The following is a 24,317-nucleotide window of genomic DNA, read 5'->3' as shown; positions in this document are numbered from 1 at the left end:
AGGCAACTGGAGCAGAAGGGAGGATGTGGATGTATTCAGGTTAAAAAAAAAACACACATTAATTAAAACACATTAACAGCTCATTATTTGTCTCTTAAATGGGTGTCAATGAATTCTCCAAGGGGCTGGACTTCCATGTCCTCCTCACCTGTGGGTTAGAGAGGTGAAATGATCCCATCAATGATCTTCCAGGAGTTATGTTGTCAGATAGTCTTAAGATTTTTTTATCCATGCATGCCAGTCCTTCAATTGGTGTATCAAATAGTTTCCGGTGCTCGATAAAGGTTGAGTAAAAACAAGTGTTTGGGGGAGACGGGCGCAGCGTAATTTGGATGCCCTGACGCCTCTCCTAAAGGTCGGTTTCAGGTGGCCTCCAGGTCCCTGGGAAGAGATCTCCCCGGCCCTCTCCAACCAAGGGAGCGCGGGACGCACAGCTCCGGAGACCCCAGGGTGCCCTGCAATCCCCAGACCCACCCTCTTTCCCTTCCCTCCCCTCCCCGCCCGGCCCCTGCGCCCCGGTGCCCGGCGGCTGGGCGGGTAAGCAAAGGGCACCGGGCGCCTTTAAATGCTAATGAGAGCCGGTGCCCAACTCCGGAGCCAACTTTCCCCACCCTCTTCCCTCGCCGCCCGCCCGCCCTTCCCTTCCCTCCCCGGCCCCGTGCGCCGCCTAGAAAAACTTGCGCGGGGCCATTTTTGGGGCAGTAAGATCCGAGCGAGGAGCCCAAGAGCGAGCGAGCGCGCAGCCCGAGAGCTCGAGCCGCCTCCGCCGCGAGCCCCACCCCGGCCGCCGCCGCCGCCGCCGCCGCGAGCCCCGCGCCGGCCTCCCCGAGAGCGCGCCCGGCCGCCGCGACCACCAGCCGCGCCAACCGCCCACCAACCGCCACCGACGCGCCCGACTGAGAGCCGAGGAGGCGGCATGAGCGAGGCGGGCGAGGCCACCACCACCACCACCACCAGCGCCGCCGCCACCACCGCCCTCCCGCAGGCTCCGGCGGAGGCGGCCGCCGCGGTCCCCCAAGACCCCGCGCCCAAGAGCCCGGGCGGCGGCGGCGCGCCCCAGGCCGCGGCCACGGCGCCCGCGGTGCTCGCCGCGGGGAACCCGGGCGGGGACGCGACCCCCGCGCCCACGGGCCCCGCGGCCCCCGCCTCTTCGGCCCCCACCGGCAACGAAGACGCGGAGAAGAAAGTTCTCGGTGAGTCGTCAGTCCGTCTCCCCGGGGGCGGGAGCGCGTCAGGGCTGCCCCGGGCGGGGCGGCCGCCGCCGAGCACGTGTGGGTATCTCTCCATCTGCGTTTCCCTCCGCCACCCCCTGCGGGGAGGGGACGCCGTACGGGGCTCCCCGTGCGTCTGTACGGGGTTCCCGGGACGTCCTACGGGGGCTTTCCGGGACGTCCTACGGGGTTCCCGGGGCGTCCTGCGGGGGCTCCCCGGACGCCGGGTCCCGGCGCAGGTGGCGCCGCCGCCGGCCCTGCGGGCTCTCCCAGGTGAGCGCCACGCGCTCTGCGCCCCTCGCCGGCCGGTGCGCGCCCCTCGGGGTCCCCCTGGGCCAGCAAATTGCGTCCTAACTTTGGGGTGTGTATGTGGGGGTCCCTGTCGCGCATTCCCCAAGTGGGGAAGGCTTCCGTCCCCAGAGAAAAGGGGGCAGCGGTGTGGGAGGGGGTCCCAGGGCGCGGATGGAGGTGGATGGATGGAGGAGGTAGGAAGGGACACGTGGGACGGCGACTTTGTGGAGTTGGATGCTAGGGATCCGGGTGGGGGGGGAGAGGATCTCTTTTTTGGGGGGGCGGGGGGGGAGAAGAGTGAGGTGGCTGGCAGGAGCCGGAAGGGGAAGAGGGGAAAAGGCTTCCTGCTGGGAGGGAGGCTCAGGTGTCTGTCCCCGACGCCCTTCCCACTTTGGCTTTGGGGAAAGGCGCCATGCGTCTGTGGGCCACATGCTGGGAAGAAGGGAGGGGGGGCGGGGTGGGGACGGGTGTTGCAATCCTCTTGGGTCCGGGTTGCGTCCCTCCCTGCGCCCACTGCTGCGGGGAACCTGTTTACCCATCGCTTCCCCCCCCCCCCCCCCCCGCTTGCTAATTCCCGGGCTGGGGGTGGGGGGAAACACGCGTTTGGTGTAGCAGCTGGAAAAAACTTGGTAGGAAGAGTGGATGTGACGTCCGTTCTTAGGACTTGCAACCTGGGAAAGGAAGTAGGCAGATAAGACGTTCAAGACGTTCAGGTTCAAGGGGGCAGAGCAGCCAGAGGGTGGGTGCGGGCCGTCGCTGGCATGTGCCACCTCCTCCAGCCTTCTCTCCGGCGAGCCCCGTGTGGGCCCCTTTAAAAACAGGCTTACACAACAGGTGGGTGGTGAGTAGCTTCCTCCAGGGTGTGCGTGTGCGCCTGTGGCACTCATTCACTCTCTTCTAAGCAGGCAAGTTAAAGGGATGGTGCAGGGGCCTTCCGGGTGGGGTGTGTTGGATCTCTCCTGGCCTTCCAGTTTTCTAGGAAGGGAATGAGTGTGAAGGAAGTAATAGGATTCCATGCACCACTCCTGGAGAGGCCCTGTTTTCCCCCTTTAATTCCCAGGGCTTTCTCAGTTACTGCCAACAACAAGCTAAATGTAACCTGTGTAGGGTTAAGGCATGCAACAGCCCTTATTTTGCCGAACTAAAAAGGCGTTGAAGCCTCGGCAGTGTTGAGTGGTGATATTTCCCACAAGTGTTTTCTTGGAACACTCCATACCAAATGTCAGAGAGTCCACCTTGGGTGATTCAAAGGGGTGTTCAGATACCTCCTTTTTTCCCTTCCTTTTTTCCTTTTCGGTTGTTCACAGGGAATTTTGAGGTTTTTCGCTGCATCCATCTACTACCCTTTTGGATCCGAACTAACCTTTGGGATTGTTAAAGATGAAGGAAACAGATAAAGTTAAATTTTGTCAACCACACCCCCGCTTGCCGTTAGCCTCTGCCACATCCTGGTGACCAGTCTGGAAGTCTTTCATCTTTCCACTATGACTCCAGCTCTCAGAATGACATCTTAACAGCTTGTCTCCGTCCACTGTGTTCTGCCATCCCCTTTCCTTTGCCAGGCAAACACATGGATGCCTATGATGTGCCAGGCACAGGGCTGACTGAAATGGAATTTGGGTTTTGGAATTCTAGTTTTTTACAAACAGTCTTTAACTTCAGTGGACATAACAGCCAACCACAGGCCAGGAAAAGTTAGTTTACCTGAGGGAAACCAGATTCCTTTCCGATGGAAAGCCATAGGGTCTTCCTCTGTCTCCTCTTCACGCAGTGTGTATGTGAGTGGGTTTATGGTTTTAAGGCAAGAAGCATATATGAATGTGTTTGCCATATGAAGTCCGTTAGAAGTATTTGTGGAATTAGGAAACATTTTTAAAACTACATTGAGGGGCAAAATAACCTTCAGCCTTGATTGTCGTTAGACTTGAAAATCATTTTTTTAAAAAAATCTTTTCCCCTATTCTATTAATGTTGGCTTTCTAGTCAAGGTTTTTCCTTTGACAATAGTAGACATTTACTTATATGAAAATGAGTCAGAAACGGCTTTATTTATATTTTCCTAGGTCACTAGGGCAAATGAAAGGAGGCACAATGACAAGTCGTTTGAAACAATGAGTGGCTGCAAAGCATATGGTTTATCAAAAACAGGCCACTTCTGTGCACATTTGGATCTAAAACATAACTTTTTTCCTTCTTGGCCCTACTGCTCTAGTTCGAATGGCCTAAAACTGCAGCTTTAAAGGTTTAATCTCTTCACTGGGAAATCTTCCTTTCTTGGTGCCAGCCAGAAAGTGCTCAGTCAGCAGTGGGCTGAATGACTCTGGAGGCGTAAAGAATATAATTTTTGTTTTTTTTCCTCTTCTTTTTACAAAGAGCTAAAATATTTCCTCAAGCATATCAATCTAGCAACACTCAGAGTTAACCCTGCCCACAGCAAAGCAAGTCCCAATTACTGTTTTAGTTTTGAGTTAAAAGAACTGAATCCTTATTGCTTATCCTTGCAAGTTAATCTCATAGAGAGGCAGCATGAATTAATGTTAATTGTTACTTTCATTCTCTGCTATATTTTTTTTTCTTTTTTTCCTTAAGGTACTTGATTGTCACATTTCCTGGTTCACTGAGTCTTGATACTTGCTTTATACATTTTTCTGAATTTAGGCATAGGCATTTCCTAGAGATGCTGAATTTGACATTCACAGTTGACTTAAAGGAGCCATCTCAAATTGTACCTGATGGCTGAAATAATTATGACTCTGCAAAGTACAACCTATGTGACCATACTATTGGGTTTTCTCTTAAATTCTGTTGAAATCTGGGGTACAGAAGTGGACCTACCCATGATGCAAAGTCAGGCCCATAATCAAGTTTAAGAGGGAATTTTATAGAAAATTCTGGGTTTTGATTCCCACCGTCTGCAGAGAGGAGGGTAAACAATGAAACAGAAGCCCAAATTCATTGCTGTGGTTTGAAAAGGCCTGTTACATCATGTCTCAGGGTGGTGAGTACAGAACCAGGTTGAGACAGCACCAGTTCTATTATTACTCTTGACTCTGATAGGCCCCAACTGGCAACTAGACAGGCTACTTTATGTTATATCTTTGTAGATTAACTAGGAGCTACGATTTCACTTAATAAAGTTTGCCAGTACTTCAAAGTGTGCATGCAGTGTGTTAAGGTCATTTGTACTTAACCTTGTTCATCTACCTGCATTCTCTTTCATTGTGACCCTTGTTTTGCACTAATAACATTTTTCAGCCTTAAAACTTAAAAGGGCTTCCCCTCCTTCCCCCGCCCCCTTAAACAGAGTTTCTCAATTTTAGTTATTGCAGAACTAAATAGACTTATGACCACCCTTATCTTATGACTTTACTGAAAAGTTTAACAGGGAAGATTCTGAAAAGTATTTTTCCCATAATATCCTCACTTGCTCCATTTTCTTTTTCTATTATATTGTATTTTGGACTTAAGCTTTTCCTGGTTTCCTCAGGTATGTTTAGGCTTTGTATAATGCTATCAAGACCTTAAGTGATAGGGGCTTTATCTGGGTAGGTCAGCTACTAATTTATCCGCTTAATCTATTTTAGCCACCAAAGTCCTTGGCACTGTCAAATGGTTCAACGTCAGAAATGGATATGGGTTTATAAATCGGTATGTATGTCTCTACAAGTTTTAAATACATACTTATGTTGTGGTACCAATTGTTATATATATATAACTGTATATTTTTTTTTTTACCATACTTGATTAGTGACTTGTATAAGTTTTAAGATTTGTAAACATTATCAATATTCTCATTTCTAAGCTACCGATCATTACCAGAACACTGATAAGTAACTTATTTTATAAAATCGAGTCATTAAAAGAAAAAAGGGGTGGGGGCGATAAATCAGAAGTGGGAAGAGCCTCGGGTAATGGAGTCCATACCCACAATCTCAGAGATGAAGACACAGAGGCTTAGACTGGTCAGGCAACTTTCCTGGGTCACACAGCGAGTACGTAATTGAGCTGGAACTATCGCCCAGGTCTAGGCCAAGTGCTGTGTAGAAACTAGTGTTTTCTTTAAGCCATGGTAACTCCTAACCATATAGGAATGATCATGTAAGTGCAGGCTGTTGGGAGTGTTACATTTTCGCACGATCCTGTCATTTGCTTGGCTCCCCCTCCTACCTCGCTCCCCCATTCTGAAACCCTATCTCCCCCCCCCCCCCCCCCCCCCAATTTCTGTTTTGGTGAGAGAGGGGTGGATGAGTTAGGGTGGGGTGATGTGGGGGGGGGGGTGGGTGACTGTTTTTGGTTTCAGTGTAAGGAGAGCCTAGATCACAGCTGTGCCTTGTCCTTTTAACTGTCTTGCCTTGCTTTGCCGGGAGGGAAATCTGGGGCTCTGATTACATACCACGTGGCCTAGAAAGCGATGAGAGGAAAGGGACAGTGCAGTGCGTGGCATCTGTGCACATGCATCTGAGCACTGTGGTAATGTGGAGGAGCAAGGTGGGTGCCTTGGGGGTTTGGAAGTTCTCCGTGAGGGTTGAGTTCCAGGCATCTGAAGTGAGTTTGGAGGATAAACAGAAGTTTGTGTTGTGCTTTGAAACCTAAACTCTTAATGCACTTGCTCTTTTTAAAGGTTTCCTTCGCATACCTAGAACCTTTTCATTGTGTTCTTTTTATCTTCCAACAGAAATGACACCAAAGAAGATGTGTTTGTGCATCAGGTAAGGGGGGGGGGGATTAATAAATGTTACATTTATATGTGAAAAGTGGGGTGTTGATAATGTGCTGTTTCCCATTCCCAAATGTAGTCATGTACATCATCTTCCACCCCAAACGCTTTTTTGAAGTTTTTTAATTTGGAGAGTATGTGTATGGAAACTGGGAGCAGTAAAACGAGGAAGGGCCTAGGGTGATAGGAGGAGCCACAGGAGAGCCTGGGCTGGGCTGGACTGTGTTGGCTTTGAAGAAATGCGATGGGGAAGAAGGGAGCCAGGGCGGGGCTGCCGTCTGCTCTCTGGAGAGGCGGGCAAAAGGGTGCCTTGGAGACAGGTTCGTGTTAGCCCAGGACGAGCTGCCGCCACCCATTGCCCTCCTGGTTGCAAGTGTCCCGGATCCCTTACAGTTTGGGAGATGCACGGCTGTGGGGAATGGACGGTGTGGGTGTGTTCCTGGGAGGAAAATGCACGCTGCTTTGAATTCTTTCTGTGATTCTTATTTTGGCAGGAGAGCTCAATTCCACATACTAAGATTGGCAGATAAGCTCTTCTGTTCCATCATCGTAACTGTTTTTCCAACAGTTTTTATTTTCCAATGGCATGAAGTCATATTTAGTTAGGCCACTCTTTCATTTTTGGACCCTTTGAGTCCTCAGCAGAAACGTTGCTTCTGTGTTGGGGTGTTCTGCTCTCCTGACTGTGTGGTTCCCCTTAGCGTTTGGCCAGGACCCATTTGGCTTTTGCCTGGGTGGGTGTTGGTTAAGGCTCCTCTGTCAGAGCAGCTCTCACTTGAAGAAATCAGCACAGCAAAGCAGATGGTTAGTGTGTGTGTGTGTGTGTGTGTGTGTGTGAGAGAGAGAGAGAGAGAGAGAGAGAGAGAGAGAGAGAGAGACAGACACGTGAGGACACACCCCATTCTCAGGACGCATCCTCTCCCCTGTGAAAGGTAGGCAAGGCATGGTTAGCACATGGCCAGGTCAGAAGGCCCATGCTGCCTTAGAAGCGAAGCAAATGTAGAAAATGGGTAACATATGGGAAACACGGGCGTCTCTGCTGCAGGACCTGTCTTCCTTTACATTAGTAGCCTAGGATGTTCTTCATTCTGTTACCAGGTACCCTGGACTTACTTTACAAAAGAGGTGAAAACATACCTACCCTTACTGTTTATTTTTGTATATTCAGTTTTCAACGAATTGTCCCAAATGTGTGTGTAGTTCCTAGTGTGTAGCAGGGAAGCAGAGAGGCAGGTACTATCACCGGCATATTTACCTTCAGGGCTCTGTCAAACATCTGGTTTTCAGTGTTTTTGTTCCCTTCTCTTTAGGTGTGTGTAGTGGTGGTGGTGGTGGGGGGGGGGGGGGGGGCACGTGGGGGGAGGGGATGTGTGGTGACTGGAGATAGTGCTAGTTAAGAAAAAGCTCCCTGGTTGTGGTTTTTATTGTTTACATGTTCACTTGACTGGATGTATTTCAGTTGTACCTAGATGACTTGGGTAGATTGTTGTTGTTGTTCACATACATGCACTTTTAAAGTCATAGCAGACTGACAGGAAGTGTTGCTTATAATACCGAGAAGTGAATAGACCGTTGGGGAGGGGACGCTGCGTCGGGTGAGTGCTGGAGTACAAGGACCTCACAAGTTTCTGTGCTGGTGGCCAGCTTTGTTGGCCCGTGCGTGAGCGTGTGACCTGATTCCAGCCCCTGTGAGGCTGTGTGGTGAGTCACCTCCCTGTGTTGAGGCCTGCCCAGTCTAACAGGAAAAGGGGAAGGAGCCGGCAGGGAGGGGCTGGCTTTGGAATGGCTGAGTGTTCGGGCGGGCGGCAGGCTGCGTGCGCACATATCCTGTCCTGAACTGCCTTCTTCCTCTGTGGGTGAAGTCTCTGCTCTGTTGGCTCATTCTTTTATTTTTTTTCCCCCCTCCCTCCTACTCAAGAGTAAGGGAAGGGCTGGATTACACATGCCTAATCGCTTTATAAAATAAGGTTGACCTAGTTCCATAGAAACTCAGAGCCCCTTTAACTATTTAGAGATACCAGCTGAAGAAATGGAGGTTCATTGCAGGAGTTATTCCACTTCCCTCTGCTGGTGGAACAAGAAAGGTCTGCTCACGAGCAGATGTTTAGGTGCAGATGTTTAATGCAGGGAAACATCTTTATTAAACCTTTTTAATGTGTTGTCGGGGACACAGCATGGTGTGACGGGGAAGATATTGAATACATATGTAGATGCAGTACAGGTATAAGAGTTTTCCCCCTTACCCCCCCATCCACCCTCTCCCCCGCTGCATCTTGAATATGGCCTTGGATACATCACTCTTAGCCTCATGTTTCCTCATCCATGAAATGGGGGCAGGTCGGGGGAAAAGCCAGATTATCAGCAGTGTTCTGATTCCTGAGGTAACTTTGCCTATTTTGTCAGAAATATTCACACCTTGGCATTTTCTAATTCATTTTTCCTGTTCACGATTCCTCCTCCCTTTCACACACATTCTTTAATATTTTAAAAAAATATTTTTGTTAATTTCAGAGAGGAAGGGAGAAGAGAGAGTTAGAAACATCAACGATGAGAGAGAATCATTGATTGGCTGCCTCCTGCATGCCCCATATGCTGGGGATCAAGCCTGCAACCCAGTATTGACATATACTTTACTTAGAATTTCTCCTCTTATAGACTGCCATCAAGAAGAATAACCCACGGAAATACCTGCGCAGTGTAGGAGATGGAGAAACTGTGGAGTTCGATGTGGTTGAAGGAGAGAAGGTGAGAGGGTTGGGCTGGGTCTCAGAGAGTGCTAGCACTGAAGTTTTCTTGCAGAGTAAATGCTCTCTCAGCCCCTTACGAAAGAACTCACATTACTTTGGATGTTTTTGTGTTAACAAGAAGAAGTGACTTTTAAGTAGAAATATTTTTGATTATTGGATGTCATTGTAAGCATTCTTTGATATATATATATTATCAAAGGATGCTTTAATTTCTCATTGAATAAGTGATGAATCCTATTTAATTATGGAAGGAAAAGGAATTTTAAATGGGGTGAAATTTGACTTATACAAATAATATTTTCAGGCTGTGATTTTTTAATAATACAAGTAATACACAGTGAAGAATGTTTTAATTTCAAAGAAGATTTCAGTTGAATCTTTGGATTAGGTTTTGGAAAGCTGGAGGCTTTTTGATGGACTGTATAACATCTTTTTTCAGATGAAGCTAATTGGTCATCTTGAAATGTACCGGGATATTTTTAATGCTGTTATATTATCTAGTTCCAATATTTGTAATGTCTTTTTTGTTTGGCTTTCAGACGGCAGTCTGTTATAGATATCAATAAAACACCATAGCATTAAAAAAACATCTTAAAGCCAAATACCTTACAACCACCATGGCATTTAATGGTGGTGGCTGAATTGTAAACTAATAATGGAGTGAATTACTAGTTAACTCCCCGCATGTGCTTTTCACACACACACACACACACACACACACAAACATACATACATACATACAGTTCCATAGTCTGTATTTTTAGTCGCTCTCAACCTGTTCTGTTCTAAAAGAAAAACACTTCATTTCATTTAATATAACAATTTAAATGATGTCTTTACTGATTTGATCCCCATGGTATCTTGCAAATCTCTTGAAGTTTTGAATCATCCACCAACAAATGCTGGCCTGTAATGATCTCTAAAATTTTGCTTTGTCAGATTTTATTTATTTATTTTTTGCCTCTGTATGTTTTGTCAGGCAATTTTACCTCTGTTTTCAGAACTTGAGGCTTTACAGATTGATAAGAGTGTGAAATACACTCTTTTCAGGCTCTAATTTTTTATCTGCTTGCAACATTATTTTATTCATTTTTCAGTAAGAGAATAAGAATGCTAAGTCTGTTCTGAGGAGAATAGGAAGGTCTAAAGAGGGACTACATGTGTGGAAACTATTACTAAGACAAGAACCCTTCTTTACCATTGCTCCCAAGTTTTGCTCTTGGTCATCATTGCTGGACAGAGCTACGTGAGCCCATGAATGGGAATTCTCTTGGTACCTCAGGGTAACACAAGTTTCAACATTTTCTAGCAAGATACCATTATCTCCATTTTTTTCCACTGAGGAGTATGCCTTCCTGATCTAGCATTCTTTCTTTTACAGTTGTGTTACATCGAACAGATTGTGTTCGTCAAAGAGATATACATTGCTCTTGAACCTAGTATGACCAAACACGAAGGCAGAGCATAGGCTGCGTGAGCAAACAAGCTGCATACATTTCAGTATTAAAACCTGGGTATACTTTTGATGTCTAACAACAGGAATTGATAGTACAGTCTGTCAATCTTTAACATTTTGGTTGTCTAAGATTGTTTGGGGGGTTTTGCTTCTTTTAAATTTTTAAAAAATATGTTTTCATTGATTTTTCAGAGACAGGGAGAGAGTGAAACATCAACAGGCTGCCTCCTGCACACCCCCTAGTGGGGAATTGAGCCGTGTGCCATGACAGGAATCGAACCAGCAAATCGCTGCTCAACCACTGAGCCACACTGGCCTAGCTTCTTTTAAATATTGAGGGTGTCTTTCTTCTGCCTCAGGGTGCCGAAGCAGCCAACGTGACTGGCCCAGATGGAGTTCCTGTAGAAGGGAGCCGTTATGCTGCTGATCGGCGCCGTTACAGACGCGGTTACTATGGCAGACGCCGTGGACCTCCCCGTAATGTATGTTGGCCTCTCTTCCTAATTGGTGATTGCAGAGACATTCACATCGTAAACGGAGTGTACAAACTTAGAGCAGATGAATACTGTGTCTTCTCCTGGCAACACAAACACAAAATGATTGTTGTTTGTTGGTTTTGATGCAAAAATTTTTATATCCGGAATTTATGCATAGCCAAGGGTCTCATTACACTTGCCATTGAAAAGTTGTATCAGTTTGTATGTACTTGGCTGCAAATAACAGACATTTAACCATCTTATAACAAGAAAGCTTAACTAAGGTATGCTGTGCCAAGGTGGTCAAAAAGGCATTCTCTTCACTGAGCTCTTTCCCGGGACCAGAATCTTGCCTTAGGGCATTCACTGATGAAGGGGAATGGAATTGGCTCAAACCTGTGGTTCATCCCTTGGCACTGGCACTGCTGGTCTCTAAGAAAGTCAGCGTTTGGTTGGCAAGGAAGAATGGGGATAGATTGGGAAGAGGCAATAAACTGTTGGCTGCAGAAATATTAAATTTGCTTCAAGTAAGTGGCTATTTTATTTTATTTATTTTTTAAAATTTCTTTATTGATTATGGTGTCACATAATTGTCCTCATCCCCCCATTCCCATCCCAAACCCCACCCCTGTTGTCCATGACCTCTGGTTAGGCTTATATGCATGCACACAAGTCCTTTGGTTGATATCTCCCCTTTGCCCCCACCCTCCCCTACCTTCCCTCTGAGGCCTGACAGTGGCTAGTTTATTTTGCATAGCATTTGCTTTATTTTAAAGTGTAGAAGTAGTAAGTAATTGTCTGGATCTATCATTCTTCAGATTAGTATCAATCCAGGTGAAAGGCTTTACAACCAAGTCTCTGTCTTAGGAGGTGCTCTATAAATACTTTTTAAAGCACCCAAAAAGAATCCCATTTATCTGTGGTCATGAGGATTCTATAAATTTGAGTCACTTTTTGATGTTTCTAGAATTAGTACCTGGGACTGGCACCACAGCATAAAACTCCAGATGTTTTGTGGGTGCAGGGTTGTGGCTATGCCAGTTACCCAAGAAGAACTTGAAAAATCTCACCAGAATAGAATACATGCAGGTTGAGAATGGTCTGTCCCCATGTTTCGATAGACTTACATCTTTCTGCTTTGCAGAATGCTTTCCTTCTTCATTCTGTCATCTTCTCATCCTGCCTAATTTGATTTTTATCAGATTGCTTATGGCATTTCATTTCCTGTTTCTGTATTTTTCTTACCCACATTTTGCTTATTTTGTTTTTGTTTTGTTTTTCCAATAAGCTGTGCAGGGCGTGGAGGTAGGAATGAGCATTTACTATGTCAGGTTAACGCAAGTTCATCAGATTCACGGAGCTTGTAGTTGTAATTATTTTGACTCCTTAGTTCATTCAGAAGTACAGTGGTAGAACCTTTAGTGAAAAATTTTCCTTATGGAGACTTTTCTCCTCAGCTGGAAATTTGAAGTCATTCATGTAAAAAATATTTAGAAATGTCAAAATTCTTAAAGTGTACATAAATGTTTTGCTGTTACAATGTTTTTAAGTCCTTAGAGCTCGAGAGCATGTTTGTTAAGGGTGCTGCCATTATTCTCATTGTGTAAAAATGAGAGATTGTCTGTATACAGCTCAAAAAGATACAGAAAGCCTAAAAGAAAAAGAAAAAATGTATGAAGTCTCACACTTCACATTTTGGTGAACATTTTTTATATTGGGAATCACATCTGATTCAGGCTATACGAAGTTTGTAATGGCTTCATTTGTCTGAAAAGCTCGTTGGAGCGTTTCCTGTTGGGGAATTTAGTTGCCCATGTTGGCTTGAACTGGAAAGTTCTAAAACTTAAACATCCTCACCCTCTAGGAGAAATGCGTCATTATGTTAATTTTTAATTTAGCTATTTTTTTTAATAACTATCGTTACTTCCCATAAGACTACTTTGGCATCTGCATATCCCACTTTAAAGTAAGATTTTAATTAGGTTTCTTGAGGGATGGTAGCCTTTATTTTTTATATAAACTACTAGTATAGGATACGTAGTTGAAATACAGGAAAAGTTACATAATGGGTCAATAATTTACTTTGCTAGTAAGACCTGTATATATTTTTAAAAAATTTAATGTATTTTTATTGATTTCAGAGAAGAAGGGAGAGAGAGAAACATTGATCAGCTGCTTCCTGCATGCCTCCCCACTGGGGATCGAGCCTACAACCCAGGCATGTGTCCTGACCCGTAATTGAACCATGATCTCCTGGTTCTTAGGTTTACGCTTAAAACACTAAGCCATGCTGGCTGGGCATTAAGATCTATATTTAGAAACTACCCGTATCTATTACTTATTACTATCTGTTAAGGTACAATTAAAACTTTATTCTCAAAAATATAAAGAAAATCTAACTTTTTCCATGAAATTGAGTGGGAAGAGTGGTGGTGCTTGATGTTTTTGTAGATCTCCTGCACTCAGTCTGCTGAGACCACATGTCAGTGTAGCTCTGGGAGACCCCACCGTACACTCCTGTGGTGATGAGATGGGATCAAGCAATTAGCACTCTCACGGCATTATGAGAATAGTTGGACCTTGATAACCCCCCGAAGGGTTATGGAGACCCTGTCCACACTTCGAAAATAGCTGTAGGAAGTATACTTTGTGGAACAAACTGTTGATAATACCACAAAATATATTTTTTCTTGACTGCCCTGACTTTGCCCCCGTGGATGGCAAATGTTGGGAGACACACATGTTGGCCAAGGTAAATATTTTTAAGATTGTAGATGTTCTTTGGGGGGGTTGGTCACCTGATACTCATCAATTCTAATTAGATGACTTAAAATTATTATAGAGTGATTGCTTTTGCTTTTCTGCTTCTTGGTATTTTATCTGCATAGATCTACTTTAATCTCAATGTTGTTTATCCCAGGTTATCACATAATGATCTGGGTTAAATGCGCTTTGTATAAATAAAAGGATTATTCCTTTTGGGGAGATGTTTTTCTTTTGGTGGTAATTCACCCTAAGTGGTATTCTTTGGTTCTTTCCTTGCTGAAACTTCTTCTGAACCTCTGTTTCTTTGCTTCGCTAGTACGCTGGGGAGGAGGAGGAGGAAGGGAGCGGCAGCAGTGAAGGATTTGACCCCCCTGCCACTGACGGGCAGTTCTCTGGGGCCAGGAGTCAGCTGCGCCGCCCCCAGTATCGCCCTCAGTACCGGCGGCGGTTCCCGCCTTACCACGTGGGACAGACCTTTGACCGTCGCTCACGGGTCTATCCCCATCCCAACAGAATGCAGGTAAAATTGCACCTGGGACTTCTCTTCAGCAATCCTCACCCTTCCGTCCTTCCTCTGCCTCTTCCTCCTCCTCCTCCTCCTCCAACACCAGCCGCTGGAAACAAAACCTTGCTTGTGGCTTCCTGATGCTGCAAAAGCTGAAGCAAGGCCTTGGGTCTTCCAATCCTAGTAATGTTTCTAAAAACACAGCTACGTGAGCCGTGCCTACAACTGGGGACACTAGTGGGTAGGTTACAGTTTCTAGTTTATGGAAGAAGGAAAGTAGAGAGACCAATGGTATGCTTAAGAGCTTAAACTCTGAAGTCAAGACAGACCTGGATTTATTTAAATCTTGTCTCTGCTACTTATTATTTGTGAAGTTTTGAGAAAACCAAACTTTAGAGAGATTAACTTACTCATACATTAAATGGTAATAATAATAATAATGTGCCTCCACTGTGGGGCTCACTATGATTAAATCAAAGGTAAAGACTTCAGTGTGATGCTTTAGGATAGCTAACACCTGTAAAGTCCTTAATTTAGGCGAGATGGTGTGGATTAAGAAACCCTACCAGAGGGTGAAGATGGTTAGTTATTGATTTACTCCTCTTTTTTTAATCACAAAATATTGATAACAACTACTGTAGGAACTTGACCTGTAATGAATGAGCCTCATAGCAACTTCCCAGTCCCTGGAAATTTGGGAAACTTGGGACGGGGCATCCTTTTTGTTACCCCTAGCTACAAACACTTCCTCTTAGTGCCCTTGGGTTGTTTTTCCACCAAGTGTTTTGACTGAACACTATGTTCGGTCCGTTCTCTGCTACCCTTCTCATGTCCCATCATGCATGACTGTGTTCTTTCTGCATTGCTCCTTGTTTTTTCTCTTCACTCTTTCACAGCTGTCCCTGACAAACGTGCTAAAAATAACAAGTAGACTTGCGTACATGGAGAGATTGGGTACGTGAGGCACAGGCACAGTAGGCTCCGTTAGGAGGACTTCCAGGAGGACAGGAAGTCAGTGAGATTGCCATGCACATTTATTTTCAGTGCTGACAGTACCTTCCTGAAGAAGCCATTGTTAGTGTCTAGCATATGCACATGATGAGTCTTTTCTGTGTTTGAATTAAAGTATATTTCACCTTAGGATTTGAAGGTGGAGAGTAAAGTGACTCTGGAGTGCCATGTAGAATCTCTTTTACAGATGCTGGTTGAAAAGTTAATTTTTGAAATTTGTGCTTATTCTGATAACTGCATATATAGTTCTTTAAATGTGGCCTGGATTTTTTTTACTTTACATTTCATATCTGAATTAAAAACTGTCTTAGACTTTTTTCAACAGTTTTCCTTATACTCTTTCTAATACATGCCATGTTTGGATGTTCACTGAGTGAGCAAACCAATAACATCAAGTGAAAATTCCTGAAACTTCCTTCCATAAAACTAGGCTACCTCAAGGTTGTCAGTGTAATGACTTACAAGGACTGAGAGATATCTAGATGGTAAAAATTTCTGAGTTCATACAGAAAAGTCTAATATTTTCTACAACATACAAAAACTGACATTTATTGGACACAACAGGGAAAACTAACAACATTCAGGCCACTAGTGTTTCTCTTATGTACCAAGAACATAATATAGCATGGTCAGTGATCAAATGACTTCCGTGTTCATATATATAATTGATTTTTTTACAGAGAGGAAGGGAGAGAGTTAGAAACATGGATGAGAGAGAAACATGGATCAGCTGTCTCCTACATAACATCCATTGGGGATGTGCCCAACCAAGATACATGCCCTTGACTGAAATCAAACCTGGGACCTTTCAGTCCGCAGGTTAACACTTTATCCACTGAGCCAAACAGGTTAGGAAGATGAGGAGCCTAGCAAATGACATGAGAGGGAACAGGTAGAAAGAAAGAAAGAAAAGTATTTTAAGAGGAAATGCTGCCCCCAAAATAGTGGAAGTTAGGTTGAGAATTGATTACTGGGTTTGGTAACTTGGGAGGTTAGTGATATGGTGAGAACAAAAATCTAGTCAGAATGAATTTAAGAGAAAGCCAAGATGGGGGGAAGGGGGGAAGAAGAGGTATTTTCTTCCCCTTTGAGGAGGTTTCTGTGGTGGTGATGGGTTTCCTTTAGCAGGTATTTCTGTAAAGGAGCTCAAAGAAATGGGGCAGTATCTGGAGGAGGATCTGAGGTTAGGGCAAGGTTTGGGGTTGATTTTATTTTCACATTGAGTGAATTCTGTCCTGGTTTCCCTTAGCCCTTCCCTCTCCAACTACTTACTCATGATGCATTAGAAGAGCAAATCAAATGCCACACACACACACACACACTCACATTCATACATTCATTTATATATGTATAGTTTATAGTATGTGTGCATATGTTTGTATTTGGTGGTCCTTATTTCTGTTCACTGAAATGGCCTGAACTGATAGCACTGAGCTTCCTAAATACCATTCTCTAATAAAAGGAAGCTCCTTTTGAGAAATGGCTGATTTCAGATCTGAACCACAGAAAGTACAATATGAACCTGGAACATCTTGTCATGCCAGAAAGCAAGGAAGTACTCAGAGAATGTTGGAGACATGTCAAAAGGACATGAGGCAGCTTGAATGGGTTCCCATTGGCCAGTAATGATAGTAACAGATTAGAACCCATTGAATAAAATAGAAAACCATGAGTCTGTGTAGATATATACACGAATGTATTGAATTTGATGAGGAATGAAATATTTATAGACTTTGAAATTACTTCACAAAATCCTTCTTAATTACAAAGGAGAACAGAGTACACCTAGCTCTGGCCAGTGTGGATCAGTTGATTGAGCGGTCATGTGCACCAGAAGGTTGCTGGTTTGACTCCAGGTCCGGGCACATACCGAGGCTGCGAGCTCGATCCTGGTCTGGGTGCGTGTGGAGGCAGCCAGTCAATATTTTCCTCTCACATCGATGTCTCTCTCCTTTCCCTTCTCTCTAAAAAAAAAACAACAAACCTACAAATCTATAAAAACATATTTAGAAAAATAAAAAGGAAACCTACAGCAGAGGAGCCTTAGAAGATAAATACCTGTAATAATATGAACAATAAAGATTGATTTAAAATTTAAAAAAATGAAGATAGATCCCACCTCAGCTACTGCTCAACACCAACACTGAGTAGAGTGCAAATTGAAGTCAGACTCGACCTGGCAGGAGACAGTGAGAAGAATGCAGTGTCACTTTTGTGGCTTCCCTGTCATCCACACAAACTAGAGCGCGGGGAAACACCCAGCAACCCACACGGCGGTATATTTTACAGACTATCTGATCTGTAACCATTTTTCTTTAAAGAATAATTTTACTTTTATTATTATTTTACATATATTGATTTCTCAGAAAGGAAGGGGGAGAGAGCTAGAAACATCAAGGATTAGAGAATTGTTGACCGGCTGCCTTCTGCAGCCCGTGCATGTGCCCTTAACCGGAATCGAACTCGGAACTCTTCAGTCCATAGGACACCAAGTAGAAATTGAGGAACTGTGTCAGAGAGACAGCTAAATTCAAGGCATGGTGCTCAGTGGGTCTTTTTTGCTCTAAAGGACATTATTGGTGAGACTTGAATGGGGTCTGAGGATTAGATTCTACGTTTGTTATTATTTCAAAATAAAGTAATTGAAAACTAGGGGTGTTATTTCAGCATGTTCATGGGCTTGGGTGGAAACAATGGAGCAAAGAGGGAAGAAAATACACAGTGAAGCGGGGGATAAGGAGAGGGGTTAGCCATGGATATGAGCTTGGACCACTTAGCCAGTGTAATGAGAGAAGACGATTATTATAAATACAGGTAGCTTAGTAGATTCTGTAGTGAAACGATATAGAAAATATTTTCTGATTGCTTCATGAAATGGAGAAGAAAGGTGTTAGTTTTGAGGGGGGAGAAGATGTTTGAGATTGTGACTATTTTGTAATGAATTTTAGAGATTGTTGGAATTTCAGAGGTTGGTCGGTGGGTTTTTAATTTTTTTTTATTTTAGTTTTTTGTTCATTTGTTTTTAGTTTTTATTCTTCCCCTAGAAGTTCTACAGTAAAGTTATTTTTTCCCCTACAGATTACAATAAATTTATCACCAAGAAAGTGTACTTTATTTTTTTAAATGTTATGCTTAAATAGTGCAAATAAATACTAGGAAGAAATTGTGAAAGGAAAAAATCAGGTGAAAGCATGATTATAAGGTGTGAGAAATTTTGAATTAGAAGCCATTAGTGATATTGAAGGGATACCCAGTTTGTAGAATTAGCAGGTCTGAGTTTGAAAAGATTCTTATTGCTCAAAAGCAGTTGTTTTTTTTTTAAAAGAGATGAATGGAGCACTTTAAATGTTAAATTAATATTGTGAAATGAAATTAGTTGCTCTGGAGTAAGGCAGAATACTGTTATAAGTGGGAATGAGTTTTTCTTTTCTATCCTTCATGAAGATCTAGTCAGAAAATAGCTTACTGTTACAATTAGTTGATAGTTCCCAGCTTTGTAAGGAAGCATTTTTCTTACTTTTCAAGAATTCTGAATACAGCCGTGTGCTCTGTGTTTCCTGTATCCTGTAGCACAGCACTCATTTCCAGCCCTATTCCCTTCTAGGCTGGTGAGATTGGAGAGATCAAGGATGGAGTTCCAGAGGGAGCTCAACTTCAGGGACCGGTCCATCGAAATCCAAATTACCGTCCGAGGTACCGTAGGTACGTCACATTTCACGAAGGCGTGACCCGCTGAAGGACTGGGGAGTGACCGCAGAATGTGTGAGGATGTTGTGGGTCTGTTCTGAGGACTTATTATGTAATGGAAGATGTGTCCAAGTTGAGGGGAGACTCTGCAGCATATGTTTTCAGATGGCCTGTGACACTTGCTCCTTCCTTAAATAATAAAACTTATAGTTATCCCTGTACCAAACCATTAGTTGTATTTGATAGCATTCTTATGTTTTAATTATAAATTAATACTTATTTTCAAATAATATTGAATGAAATAAGCAGAAATTAATTGATGAGTAATTCACTGGTAGTGCTACAAATGGAGGAAGATTGAGTGCCACAGAGTATTTGGGATACTACATATTCTGTTAACTGAGCCAGTCTAGTGTAAGAGTTAAATCAGGCTATGGATCAAGTTGTCTGATTCAATTCCCAACCTGCAGATGGTAGCTATAACTCCTTTGACAAGTTTCTAAACTTTCTAAGACTTAGTAGTAGGCCTATAAAATGGACATTAACGGCTATTCTACAGTTGTCATTAGGGTTAAATGTATAAAGAAGCATCTGAGACAATTAGTATGTTTGCTGGTATAATAACTGCTCAGTAAATACCACTACCCATGATGTTAACATTAGTGAAGGAGCGGATTATTTTGTGTTCTGTCCCTGCAAAGATTGCAAATTGAAATAGATTTCCTAAGATCCTTTTCAGCTTTTTGTATTATAAGCCTTCCTGTTTGTTTATTTGTCCTGTCCTTGAGGTAAGTGAAGAAGCATTTCATTCCTAAATCACAGGGAGACCACCTTGAAGTTGGGCAATAGGGGTTGATTGAAAGGAGAGTATTAGTAAGTGTAGAATTTGGGGAAAGGATTTGTGCCATTCTGCATCCTTTCTTCTCACAATTCATTCCAGTTTTAGGCATAATCACTCTATAAGAACTGATTACTAAGGACTTTCAAATAAGGGATATTTCATAGAAATGTCTTCATGAAAACTGAGGAGACAGGAGCAGTATTTGAGTCCAGCTCTGTCGATTCCCAGCTGTGTGATCCGGGCAGAGTTACAGTTCATGAAAACTGAGGAGACAGGAGCAGTATTTGAGTCCAGCTCTGTCGATTCCCAGCTGTGTGATCCGGGCAGAGTTACAGTTGACCTTTTTTGACCTATAAAATCAGCCACCCCATGTGATTCAAACAAGTACTTACTCTCTCTGAACCTGTTGGCTTTCTTACTGCGAGGCTCACTCACAGAATTGGTGTTGAAATTAAATCACTTCACGTGTAAACATTCCAGCACAGGCTCTGGCACGTGGTGGCTGTTTTCTTCCCGTGTTCAATCCCCATAGTCTCCACGAAGCTCTGTTCCTGGAGGGCAACACTAGACCACTTTCCTTCTTTGGTTTTCCTCTTAGAGCCTGTCAGAGTGTCTGGTAGGAGTACAGTATGTGTTCAGGGTATGTGTATGCACTACAGATAGGTATTCAGGTGAAAGGGGAAAAGGATGGGATTTTCCCCCCCCCCCCCCACCAAAACTTTGTTCCACTTGTTTTATTAGCCTGTGCATAATTCTAGTAATAAGTACCTACCTGGTCACTTGGACTCTTTAATTTCTAGAAACGAACAAAACCTATTTTCTTGAGAGTCCCTGTTGCGTTGCACTTTTTCTCTCTTTGTTTTGTGATCTCTGTTCTAGGGGACCTCCTCGCCCACGACCTGCCCCAGCTGTGGGAGAAGCTGAAGATAAAGAGAACCAGCAAGCGGCCAATGGTCCAAACCAGCCGTCCGTTCGCCGTGGATACCGACGCCCGTACAACTACCGGCGCCGTCCCCGTCCTCCTAACGCTCCTTCACAAGATGGCAAAGAGGTAAATGCAGCCAGCCGGAGGGGGGTGGTGCCGGATCATTCTTCATCATGTCAAATGTCAGCATCTATTCTAAGAGTGGTTTTATAGTGTGATAGTCTATACTTAAGTATATGTATATATAAAAATATGTATCTTTACATATAATAGTTTATGTAAAATGTCATTTATAAATAAATTATTTACACATAAGATTTTATATATAAGTAGTATCCACATATATTTTTATATATCTATATTAACATTTTGCTTAAGGTCCATACATATATAGAGTATTCTCTGCACGTCACACAAACCAAATATTTGAGTTTTAATTAAATTGACATTTGAATGAATTACCCACTCTGGCGGGGATTCAGAGCCAAAAACGTGTAGGGCTGTCCAAGTAAAGGACAGCATTTACAGAGAGGAACCCGCCTGTAAGTGTGTGGAAAGTAATTGTTTTGTTACGGAGAGTGGCCGGGTTTAATTTGCTATTTGGAAGTCATTCTTTGTGATACTGATTTTTGACTCATACTTGAGAGTAGATAAAATTTTGTACGGCGATTTGCTTCCATAGGCAAAAGGACTCCAACTTTTGAGACTTTTTAGTCTTGAACTTTCCACTGTCACCTGAATTGCTTCATTTCTGGTTTGTGAATGTGTTCTGTGTTTTAGAGCAAGGCAGGTGACGTGCCATCCGAGAACCCTGCTCCGGCCACCGAGCAGAGCAGTGCTGAGTAACATCAGGCTCCTCAGGCACCTTCACCATCACTAGGTGAGAGCTCGGGCAGCCCAGGCTTACGTGGGTATTTATTTTAATTTTTTTTAATGTCATTGATTTCTCAACCAGAGCACAAATCAGTCTGAACTATCGATAGTTCTGTGATTTACCTGGACCATTTCCTCATCTCCATTGTGATTTTGAAGAAAGTGGTTAAATATCTGAGATTTACTTTTTTTTTTTTTTTTTGCTAAGCTTTGGGGACATAAGCATTCAGACAGGTAATGAGAGCCAAATTCTTTTTTCTAGACAGACAGGTTATTTTAGACAGACAGTTTTTAACTATTACAGTATTAATATGGTATACTAATAAGAAAGTTTGGAAATTTTACTTTTATGACACCTAGTGGCCAATTTGATCATTTTCAAGTGCCTGACCAGGCCTTACTTTAATATCTGGAGACTGATTTGTAGAATAAATTAGAGGTTTTGTGTGTGTTTTTTTCCCCTTTGACAAGCAACATGATTCACTTGGAGGCAGTGGGGACAATGTGTAGGAGCACAAAGGCCTCTACAACCAGTGCGGGATCTGCTGCTCATTTGCTCGGTGATCTTGAGCAGTTCGTTTACCCTCTCCCTCGGCAATGTCTGCTGCTGGGGAAATGGGAACACCAACAGACTTTATCCACCAAGGTCCTTGCAAAGATTTAATGAGATAACACCTGGGAAGTGGTTAAACAGCAGTAAAGAATAACCTCTTTGTAAAGGTAGCTTGTTAAGCTTCATTGTGGTTTCATTATTATGTACTGACTGTTCTCATTTATAAAAAATATTTATGGAAAAGAGTTTTCATTAAATCAATGCACAGTTTACAAATCTAGAGAATATAAACATGTACATTTTGCTTACAGCTTTTGAAATACTTTTTTTTTTTTTTTCAAGAAAACAGGCTATTTTTGTCTTTTTATTCTTTAACTCTTCGTCATTTTGTCACTTTTTATAAGTTCGATTTTAATTTTTTCCAGGTGACCTAAAGAATTAATGACCATTCAAAAAAAAAAACGAAACAAAAAGCAGACATGACCTTACCAACACCAAAGAAACAGCCAAGCAATAAAGTGGAAGACTAATAACCAAGATGTGGACATTGGAATGTTTACGGATTATTCTTTACGAAACAAGTACAAAACGAGAATGTCAGCCAATGTTTCCAGCAATTTTTCTGGAATCCCTGCACAGAAAGCAAGAGAGCAACCTCCCCAGTTTCGGCAACCACTAGGTTTATATTTTTTTCCTGGTTTTTACTGTTTTGGTAATATGAATTGAAAGAAGAAATATTAATACCACATGGGGAGAACCCCAACCAAAGAAATCTGAAATATATAGTAAATGCTTTTTTGTTCCCTTTTCTAGTTCATTTTGGATGCTGGTGCTAAACTTCCAAGTGTCATGATTTAAAAAGAAATTTTATGCTCTTCTTATTTATTTCTAGATGAGGGGAGGATAACATTTTTGCTTTCTTATGCGACTCTCTGAAAATGTGCAGCATGAAGTTCCTCAAAAAATAAAATTTTTATCCTTGAAAGGAGAAGGTGTATAACTGGAGTATGTTTTCCTGTCTCAGCGTGTGTTTTATCTCTCCCCCCCCCCCCCCCCACCTCCCAGTTAATTCACTTGACTTAATAGTAAGCTCAAAACCAAACTAAAGATGCTCTCACGCTATTTAATAAATATTAGGTATATTCTTTTGCGATGGTGGTAGTTGTGATTGGAATGTGGGTCGGAATGAACAAGTTGGTGTCTGAGTTCAGCAGTTGGGCGTCCTTTTGTTTCTCTGGTCCTCTGTGTCTTTGGAGTAATCTTCACTGAGGTGAGTGGATGGCATGCAGGTTAAACGGCTTCCTTTAAATATTTTTTTTTTTAATTGATTTTTCACAGAGAGGAAGGGAGAAGGATAGATAGTTAGAAACATCGATGAGAGAGAATCATCGACCAGCTGCCTCTTGCACACCCCCTACTGAGGATGTGCCTGCACCCAATGTACATGCCCTTGACCGGAATCGAACCTGAGACCTTTCAGTCCGCAGACCGATGCTCTGTCCACTGAGCCAAACCGGTTTTGGCTAAAGGGCTTCCTTTAGATCAGTGGTTCTCAACCTTCCTAATGCCACGGCCCTTTAATACAGTTCCTCATGTTGTGGTGACCCCCCAACCATAAAATTGTTTTCTTTGCTACTTCATATGAATTGTAATGTAAACATCTGTGGTTTCCGATGGTCTTAGGCGACCCTGCTAAGCAGTTCTCAAAACTGCTGCCTGCACCAACCCCACTCACAGCTAGTGCCGGAGCCACTGTTGGCACCCACTGCTGTCCTGATTGCTTGGCACGGTGCTGTGAGCAGGTACAAGTGGTGGCTGGCTGCCCTGATAGCCCCTGAGGAGTGATCGCTGCCACTTGCACCTGCTGAAGGTGCAGACCCCTCATCCCTGCCACTGCTGGTGCCAGCCCCAATTGCTCTGCTCTGTCAGAGCAGGGGAGCAGGCTGCAGTGGGAGGGGCAGGCAGGGGCGCAGAGGATGGACAGAGACCTGCCCCTGTGCCCACCACAGCCTCATGGCCTACAGTTCCTTTCAAGGTGCACGATTTTGTGCACTAAGCCCTGGTTACGGTATAAATGTCTTGTTTAATAGGAAAATCAGGAAAGGAAATAGGTGCTGATATAAATCTCTGAAATAAGTTGATCTTGTCAGTGTCAAGGGTAAGACTTCATCAACTTTGTCTTTTCCTGGGGTTTTATCTGGTAAACTAGCTTGATTTCCTTCTGCAATTATTTCAGGATTTTAAAAGTCTTTACATGG

General features: G+C 43.4%; 1 protein-coding gene across 4 annotated transcripts; it reads left to right on the top strand.

Annotated features, from left to right (window-relative positions):
* The first annotated feature begins 556 nt into the window (after positions 1 to 556).
* On the top strand, positions 557 to 23,047 carry YBX3 (Y-box binding protein 3). Of its 4 annotated transcripts, XM_036457838.2 has the most exons (10): positions 557 to 1,193; positions 5,087 to 5,150; positions 6,178 to 6,211; positions 8,875 to 8,964; positions 10,782 to 10,904; positions 13,981 to 14,184; positions 18,785 to 18,882; positions 20,588 to 20,759; positions 21,414 to 21,513; positions 22,485 to 23,047. In XM_036457838.2, exons 1-9 carry the CDS (start codon positions 566 to 568, stop codon positions 21,477 to 21,479), a joined length of 1,479 nt encoding a protein of 492 aa, XP_036313731.1. In that variant the 5' UTR covers positions 557 to 565; the 3' UTR covers positions 21,480 to 21,513; positions 22,485 to 23,047. The 4 variants fall into 4 exon arrangements, 3 of the variants coding, with proteins under 3 accessions (XP_036313731.1, XP_036313732.1, XP_036313733.1); XM_036457839.2 differs by lacking the exon at positions 13,981 to 14,184; XR_006742787.1 differs by lacking the exons at positions 18,785 to 18,882; positions 20,588 to 20,759; positions 21,414 to 21,513 and adding an exon at positions 17,547 to 18,730 and having other exon boundaries at positions 22,464 to 23,047.
* The last annotated feature ends 1,270 nt before the right edge of the window (positions 23,048 to 24,317 follow it).

The sequence above is a fragment of the Pipistrellus kuhlii genome, unplaced genomic scaffold, assembly GCF_014108245.1.
Source record: "Pipistrellus kuhlii isolate mPipKuh1 unplaced genomic scaffold, mPipKuh1.p scaffold_m20_p_3, whole genome shotgun sequence".
Classification (NCBI taxonomy): domain Eukaryota; kingdom Metazoa; phylum Chordata; class Mammalia; order Chiroptera; family Vespertilionidae; genus Pipistrellus; species Pipistrellus kuhlii.
Note: the sequence above shows the minus strand (reverse complement) of the source record. Positions and strands in the feature narration are given on the sequence as shown.

Coding starts and splice junctions, on each gene's coding strand:
- YBX3 (XM_036457838.2), top strand. CDS start 566: ATGCTAATGAGAGCCGGTGCCCAACTCCGGAGCCAACTTTCCCCACCC. Junction 10,905..13,980: donor GCCGTGGACCTCCCCGTAAT/GTATGTTGGCCT, acceptor TTGCTTCGCTAG/TACGCTGGGGAGGAGGAGGA. Junction 14,185..18,784: donor CCCATCCCAACAGAATGCAG/GTAAAATTGCAC, acceptor ATTCCCTTCTAG/GCTGGTGAGATTGGAGAGAT.